General features: G+C 52.4%; 1 protein-coding gene across 1 annotated transcript in view; it reads left to right on the top strand.

Annotated features, from left to right (window-relative positions):
- Nucleotides 1–2,715: 2,715 nt before the first annotated feature.
- Nucleotides 2,716–8,012, top strand: part of CPEB2 (cytoplasmic polyadenylation element binding protein 2) — a gene marked incomplete at its 3' end in the record, with an annotated part of 51,265 nt that continues 45,968 nt past the window's right edge. The window contains exons 1-2 of the mRNA XM_080343815.1: nucleotides 2,716–4,442; nucleotides 7,251–7,529. Of these exons, the coding sequence (XP_080199941.1) occupies nucleotides 3,012–4,442; nucleotides 7,251–7,529 (1,710 nt within the window). The 5' untranslated portion in view covers nucleotides 2,716–3,011. The remainder of the gene's footprint in view (nucleotides 4,443–7,250; nucleotides 7,530–8,012) is intronic.

The following is an 8,012-nucleotide window of genomic DNA, read 5'->3' as shown; positions in this document are numbered from 1 at the left end:
AGGTAGAAGAAACAGGATACAGACCCTGAAAGATTCTTGGTTTGACGTGGTACAGCTGTTCTTGCTCGTAACCGTCAAAAAGCATATGCCACAGGACCAAAGACCTCCTGGATTCTGCAGCAAGATATAGCCAGAAGCTTTCCTCAAAAACACAGAGAACAGGTTTCTCTCTCTAAAGGTACCTGCGTTAGCGTGGGGTGAATCATCCTTTGGTAGCACCTGTCTCATGTTTGTAGAAGATTAGGCAGCTAATGCAGAGTGGATGCTTACTTTTTACATGGTTAAAAGTAGCTGAGATTCACCCCATGGATGTTGTTTTAATAAATGTGTATGATTGGGGTAGGTGGCTACCATGGTAGAGAGAAGCTGTCATAGAGCATGTGAGTACTCTTGTCTTTCAGTCAATTTAAAAACACTACTCACAAATGTCACAACAACTGTTTTGAAGGAAGAATCACAAGAATTTGGACTTGATTAAAAGGTGAGGGGCAGAAAAGCCAACTGCTCACAAGAAAAAAACAACTGAGTCCCTGCAAACTTTGTAGAAATAGGCAGCTGATCACAGGAGCGACACACTGGAGCATCACTTCCACCCTTGCTAGACACCCCAGAAGGCCCCAGGTAGAGCACAGCTTCTGTTCAGGCTTGCGCATAGCCCAACATCAGGCGTATGACACGAGCGCAAAGGGAAGCCAGACGCTACCAGTTCTGTGGCTCACAAAACTAATGTTTATGAGGACTGTGCTGTGAAGCAACTCGCTATTCAGAGAGGAACCATTACTTGGCCGGCAACCTTTACTCAGCATGTGATCATCTGTAGGGCTGTGGTCTGCACTCTATTTTTTACCACTCATAAGGCAGACGGCTGCAGGGCTCTCAAAACAGATGCCAATCTAATGAATAATTCTGGAGTACTAAGCAATAAGACAGCAAAGATAAACATGGATCAATTATTCTTCTATGCTGCAAATGTATTTTCATCTTAACCCTGCAAGATGGCATGGATACTCAAACACACACGCCCACATAGGTTCACGATCACATCAGAGATGACTGCAGATGCTGAACCAATTTTTTTCCTCTACATTTTATATGTGTATAAAAAACATGTACAGATTTAACAAATAAGAATTGTTACACCGGGTCAGATCAAAGGTCCATCGGCCAAATGGAAAGCAGCCATCCAGTCTTTGACTGTGGCCACTAATGGACGCCTAGAGAAAAGTACAATAGGTCAAGCATATAATGACACTTCCCCAACGTACTCTGACATTCAATAGCCATGTATTAATTCTCTCGCTGCTGAACTACAGCTTTCCCAGAGCACAAAGGGAGCTCACTTGTTTCAGTCTTTCCAGGAGTTTCTACATCTGTAACAGCGTTACATCTGTACTTGCCAAACTATTTGTTTGCATTAGTCGTCAAGAGCTGTGCTTCCACTACATGGAAAGGGGAAAACCCCACCTTCAACACTGTCCAGGAAATATCTCAAAAGGCTCCACCACACCTCATTGTGGGCTTGGTCTAAGCTCATGTGGGTCTCTGAAGAGACCAACAAATGAATGGCAAGGTCAGATGGCAGGATCTGGGTGGAGAGGAAGGAGTGACCACGCAGCTCCGCCTGGGAGCTCCGACACTCCCCTGCACGGCAGGGCCTCGTGTGCCCGAGTCGTGCAGTGAGACCCCACGCCAGCACCCGTCCCACCGGGGGCACAGGAGGCCACGGCAGCGCCACCCCGGCCCCACCGCTCCCCGGGCCGAGCGGGGCGGCCGCTGAGGGAACCCCGCGCGCAGGGGCGGGGCCAGGGGCGGGGCTCCCGCGGCTGGGCCTCGACACCCGCCCGTCTCGTGTCTCCGCGCTCGCGCCTCGCCCCCCTCCTACCCACCCGCGGCACGCGGCCCTGCGTCAATGCAAATGAGCAGCGCGCGAGGCCGTGGGGCGGGGCGGCCCGCCTCCCTGAACCAGCGCCTGGCGGGTTGGCAGGCACGGAACAAACCACTATCCCAGACGAGATAAAAAGCGATCGCACCCGCTGCCGCAAAACGAAATAAAACCATTTCATTTCAGGTATCTCCCGCATGAGGGCATACACGGTGTGGAAGCCCGTTGCGTGCCTTCCCCACCCGGAAGGCCGGCAGATCTCCAGGGCGTTACTAAAAGGCTGTCATCTCCCCCGCTTGAGTGGTAGCTCTCACGGGGCTCGCCGCTGTCGTCCGCGCGGGCGGCGGCCAACGCGAGCACCCACCCCTCCCGGAGCCGCGCGAGGGACGCGCAAAGGGGGACGGGCTCCCGATGTAATGCATTATTCATGGTGGGGCGGAGCCGCCGGCTCATTACCAAGGTCGGCTGGGCGGGCAAGAGGGTGGAGGTCGTGACGTGACTATGACGAATGTTCCGGCATTCTTAAGGGCGTTGCAGCCGGCTCGGAGCCGGCAGTGGGGGCGGGGAGGTGGCCGGGGGCCGAACGCGGCAGCGCAGGGGGGATCGGGGCCGCCTGGCGTGCGCGGGTACCGGCGGCCTGGCGCCCTCCCTCCCTCCCCGCCAGTGCCAAGCCTGGAAACGCCCCGCTTTTCCCCTGCGCCACGGTGTAGCGGCGGCGGCGGGGGGGCGGACGGCGGAGCTAGCGGGGGCTGTCAGGGGGGAATGACCTGTCCGGGGGCGTTTGTGGCGATCGAGCGGGTTGCCGTGGGTGCGAGTGTAGGCGGGAAGGGCCGCCCTGTTGGGGGTCCCGATACATTAGAACAGAAAAACAAAGGCCTGATAAAAATAGGATTATTTATTATCAAAAGGCTCCGGTATTTTTAGAACCAGTAGAGGGGATGTTACGGCACTGAAGAGGGCTTTATTCTAGAAAGTGGCTATTTTGAGGCTTGTATAGTGGTTTGTGATAAGCGGGTGTTCAGTGCCCCCCCTCCCCCGAAGATTATTAATTATCTTTGTCTCTTCAGCCTCCCGGGGCGGGGAGCTCGCCCCTCGGCCGAGCCGGTGTCAGGGGAGCCCCCTCCGTTGCATGGGGGATCGCAGCCTCGGGCTCCAGCAGACGGCGGCCTCCCGCCGCAGCCCCAGCCCACCCTTGGGTGTAGGAGGCGCTGGCTCCATCGGGTCCTTCCCCTCCCCGGCAGCGGCTGCAGCCGCCTCTCATTCCTCCTCCTGCCCCTTCTCACCCGCTGTAACCGGTTCCTCCGGCAGCGGCGGCGTGTCCGGCGGGTCGCCGCCGCCCTCTCTGTTCCCCTTGACGGCCGCTGCTGCGCATCATCAAACCATGCAGGATGAGCTGCTCCTGGGGGTGACACAGCAGCAGCAGCCAGGCAGCGAGAGGCTGGGCAGCAGCCCCGCATCAGGACACCCCCCTCTCGGCCACCCCTCCTCTGACTTTAAACCCAGTCTCAGCCCCCACCAGGATTTAAACAAGCAGCAACCGCAGCAGCAACAGCCGCCGCCTCCTCAGCTGAGCCAGAAGAGGAAAGAGTTTAAGCAGCAGCAGCTCAGCAGCCCAGCCCAGCTCGGCAGCAGCCACCCCCTGAATAACCACCACCCCCCAGACTATCATCACCACCCCCCTCAGCAGCAGCAGCAGTTCAGCCACCCCACTGACAAGTACCAGCAGCAGGAGCACAGGCTACAGCAGCAGTTCCAGCTCCTCAGCGCTCACCCCCCGGAGCCGCCGCGGACGGGGGACTACCCGCACCTCCGGCCCCTCAGCCCCGCCGAGCACAAGGGCGGCGCGGACAGCGGGGGCTCGGAGCGGCTCGCCCCTTCCTGCCCGGGGGGATCAGTGTCCGCGGACCCCAATGTGGGGGTGGCCGCCGCCTCCTGCGTGAATCCGCCTCCGTCTCCTCCGCATCTGCAGGCGAGAGCCAAGCTGCCCCCCATGGAGTCCCCCCCGAACAGCCACTTGCTGGGCAGCCCCGGGAACCTCCTGCCCGGCGGGCTCGGCTCTGGCTTCAGCAGCCTGCAGAGCCCGGAGATCCCCAGCCCCCATCACCAGAGCGGGGGCGGCTCCTCCTCGGCGGCTTCCCCTCCTCCTCCGCCGCTGCCCGGCTTCGGCACCCCCTGGTCGGTGCAGACCTCGTCGCCGCCTCCGCAGCAGACGCAGCAGCCTCCGGTCTCCAGCGGCAGCGGCGGCGGACAGATCAGCGCGATGCCGCCCCCGAGCCCGGAATCCGAGACCAGCTTCTACCCGGGGATCCCGTCATCGATCAACCCCGCTTTCTTCCAGAGCTTCTCACCGGTGTCTCCTCACAACCCCTGCGCCGGGCCCTTCAGCAGCCCCTTTTCGGCCGCCGCCCCCCCGCCGCCACCGCAGATGAATTTACCTCAGCAGCAGCAGCAACAGCAGAACCGGAGATCCCCAGTGAGCCCCCAGCTCCAGCACCAACACCAGGCAGCGGCCGCCGCCGCCGCCTTCCTGCAGCAGAGAAACTCTTACAACCACCACCAGGTACCGGGCGGCGGCGGGAGGGCCGGGCAGCCGCGGCGGGGCGGCAGGGAGCCCGGGCCAGACGGCTCCGGAAGGGAGCCCGGGGCGGAAAGGGGGAGCCCCTGGCGAGAGGGAGCCCCGGGGCGGGGAGAGGGCCGGGAGGAGGACGCAGGGACGTGAGGGGTTCTCCGCTCCCCTCGTCTGGCTCGTCGAGGCAGCCGGGAGGTTTCCGTCTCCCCGCTGCCGACGCCCGGCGAGGCTGCGCGGCGGTGACAGCCCGGCGAGACCGCGGAGGCAGGGCGGGGCCCGGCCGCTGCAACCCGCCGCGCTCGGGGAGCTGACGGCCGGCGGGAGATCACCTGCGCCCCACGGCCGGTGCCGGCAGGCCGTGGGGCTCGGGCCGGGAGGCAGTTGGCAGCGGCCGCCCCGCGCCCGGCCGCTGCTCCCCGCCCGTTCCGGGTGGCAGGTGGCGGGGCGGCCGCGTCCCCTGGTCTGTGACCGGCCCTCTTCGGGCCGCCGTCGGCTGCCCAGGGACGCCGTTTCTTTTCGGGATGAGAGGAGGGGGTTTCCTCTTATAAAAGAGGGCAAACGCTCCTTTTCGTGTCAAGGAGTTTTCACCGTGAAAATATCCCCCTTGTCCCCCCGCAGTCACCCGTAGCGAGCGCGGTGTCCCCGAACAATGCGCCTGACAGCGCCGGCGGTGCCTCCTCCCCGGGGAGCCCCTTCCCCGGCCTCAGACCCGGCCTGGCACCCTCCGGGCGTTTTCGCTTGGATGGGGACCGGTCACCGAAAGTAGATTGAGAGGGGAAAGCTGTCAATGTTGCCTTTTCTGGGGGTTTGACCGAAAGTACTTGAATTTGTATCCAAAGACAGAGCTGTGTTTCGGTTATTATAGTTCTGTTACGGGTTTTAATCAAGCGGCATAACAATCCTGTGTTAAAATGGAAGTTTACCTATGAAAATGGAAGTTTATCTTTCTTCCTGGAACGAAATATTTATTGTAAGAAATCAGAAAATCGCAGATCCCCATTAATATTACCTGCTAGTGTGTTATAGCCATATCTTGCTCTGATCATCTGCTTGGTTATGAAAGGCCAAAGTTATATAGGCCTCAATTTTTCTTTCATTCTGCTATTAAATCCCCTCAGTTTTAATCGGTAGAGCTGGATTTGTGAAGCATTTCCGTCAGAACTGGAATCTCACATTAAGTGTGCCTGTACAATAATTGATTTGGATGCATCATGATTAGGAGCTAGTTGTCCTTAACATCTATAATAACCCTCTTCAAACAAATTCCAAAGCAGTTCTCCAACAGTGAGATGTACAGGAATTTTTTTCTCAGTTACAAGTTGTAGGCAAACTTAAAAAGTACCATGACAGCATAGCTAGCAATATTACAGGCTCATTAACATTTGGCATTATCTCTTAAGGTTTGTTTCACAATAGAGTGCCTGCCTCTCCCAAAATTCCAACCAAAGTATTCAAGTTTTACAACATAATTATCTATCATTATATAGAATCGGATGTTTTCCTGATTATTTGACAAAAAATGGTTTTAATGGTTTTTCTTATTCTTTTCTGGGTCTGTAGGGGGTATTCTTATAATTTTATCTTTTTGTCTTTAGAAATTTCTGTTTTATCTAATACATAACATATTGACATGCTTTAAATTTTTAAGTTATTAGAATTGCAAGCTGAGGGTTGCGTGCAGCTAAGCTTAGAGATAAAAGTACTGTGTTTTAACTTCACAGAACCGAATTTAGAATCTCACAGAGACACCATTCCTATGTTTGAGAAAAAGCCTTTCCAAGAGCAATCAGATTTGAGAACACTAAAGATAAATACTGTTCTTCACTGTCAATCAGATTCAGTGGGTCCACCTCTTGGTAGTATGACAACCACTATAGGTCACTTTTTATTACAAGTTGTGGTTTAGGAATAAAAACTTGTCATCTTGTAAAATCTCCCCTCTGAAGTTTAGTACTTACATTTTCATAATGAGGAATATAGTGCTCTTGTTAGATACAAAAATACTTGATACCGCATCCAAATAGGGAAGAAAAAAAAAAAATCCTCAAAAAAACCCCCCAGATTCCACTCTGCAGAATTCCACAGATAGTCCCATTCCCTACTTCAGAAATCCTTGAGCTTCAGAATAATGCATAATGCAATAATGTGGAAATGTTAAGAAAGCTCATTCAAATGGATTCTCTGTACAGTAATCAGTGTTCTTTTTGCTCTCATATGGTAATACTGAGACAATAACACTCAAAATACTGGGGGGGGGGAAAATCTGCCATCTGAATTTTAATTTTCAAATTTCTACTCACTGTAGTGATACACTACTAGTCACTGAATAGAAGTTATCTTTATTATTATAATTTTTAAAGTTACCTATTAGAAATCATTGTGTTTTGCACAGATCTCACTCTATGATACCACCTAACATATGCTAAAGTAGTCTGGGGTTTTTTGTAATATGGTTTTATACCCTGAAGTTGTTCTATTGCATAGCTTTAAAGAATGCTACCAATTACTAAAATTATAATCTAAATTACTTTCACAGGTACTGCAGGTGGTTTTGGGAAGTTTATGGGCGAGTGAGAATTAACAGGTTTTTCTATGATGCTGTGTTTTCTTCCTTGCTTCAGTAATTAATTTACATGTTATCAGGAAAGTGTGGTTTATAGAAATCTCTGCACATTGATTACTTGGTAGTTGGTTGGGTGTTTTGTTTGTTTCTTTTTTTTTGTCATTCGGGGTTTTTTTGAAGTAGAAAAAAAAATTTCTAGTACTTTCAAAATAATATATATGAATTTTTCTTTTTAGCCTCTTCTGAAGCAGTCGCCCTGGAGCAATCAGAGTAGCGGCTGGAGCACAGGAAATATATCCTGGGGAGGAATGCATGGCAGAGACCATCGTAGAACTGGAAACATGGGAATTCCAGGAACTATGAACCAGATCTCTCCTTTGAAGAAGCCCTTTTCTGGTAATGTCATAGCTCCTCCTAAATTTACTCGCTCCACTCCATCACTGACACCAAAATCGTGGATTGAAGATAATGTTTTCCGAACTGACAACAACAGTAATACTCTCCTTCCTTTGCAGGTAAGGATGTCATGTAACTGGTGTGTTCATAGTCACGCTTAGCATTTTAACTTCCTTCCTTTTAAAGGAGCACTGAAGAGTAGTTACAGCTCTGATACTTGTTTTGAAAATTGTATACTTCTATATTATTTTTAATCCTCAGTTGCAACTAACCCAAACATATTCACTGTGTTTAGCAAGATATGATTCTCACAGTTAATTAAGAATATTGACTGTCAAGAAAGACAGAAACTGTACCCACTGGTGCAGCTACAGAGCAAAATAGGTTTCATCCAGCAAGTATTTTTACTAATGTTAATGCTCATATTATTATACATCCCTTTAAAACTCAGATTTTTTAATTTGCTTGTCCTGTACTGGTTTTCTCACTTCTGTAGATGGCTCTGAGTCTTTGTCATGTTTGTCTTTCACTGATATTCTAGGTTGATGTTTGCATGTTAGTGAGATTTTTTTTTCCTCCACACTCTAGCAACTTTTCTGTTA

The sequence above is a fragment of the Nesoenas mayeri genome (assembly GCF_963082525.1).
Source record: "Nesoenas mayeri genome assembly, chromosome: 4".
NCBI classification, from domain to species: Eukaryota; Metazoa; Chordata; class Aves; order Columbiformes; family Columbidae; genus Nesoenas; species Nesoenas mayeri.
This window is presented reverse-complemented; position numbering and strand designations above follow the sequence as displayed.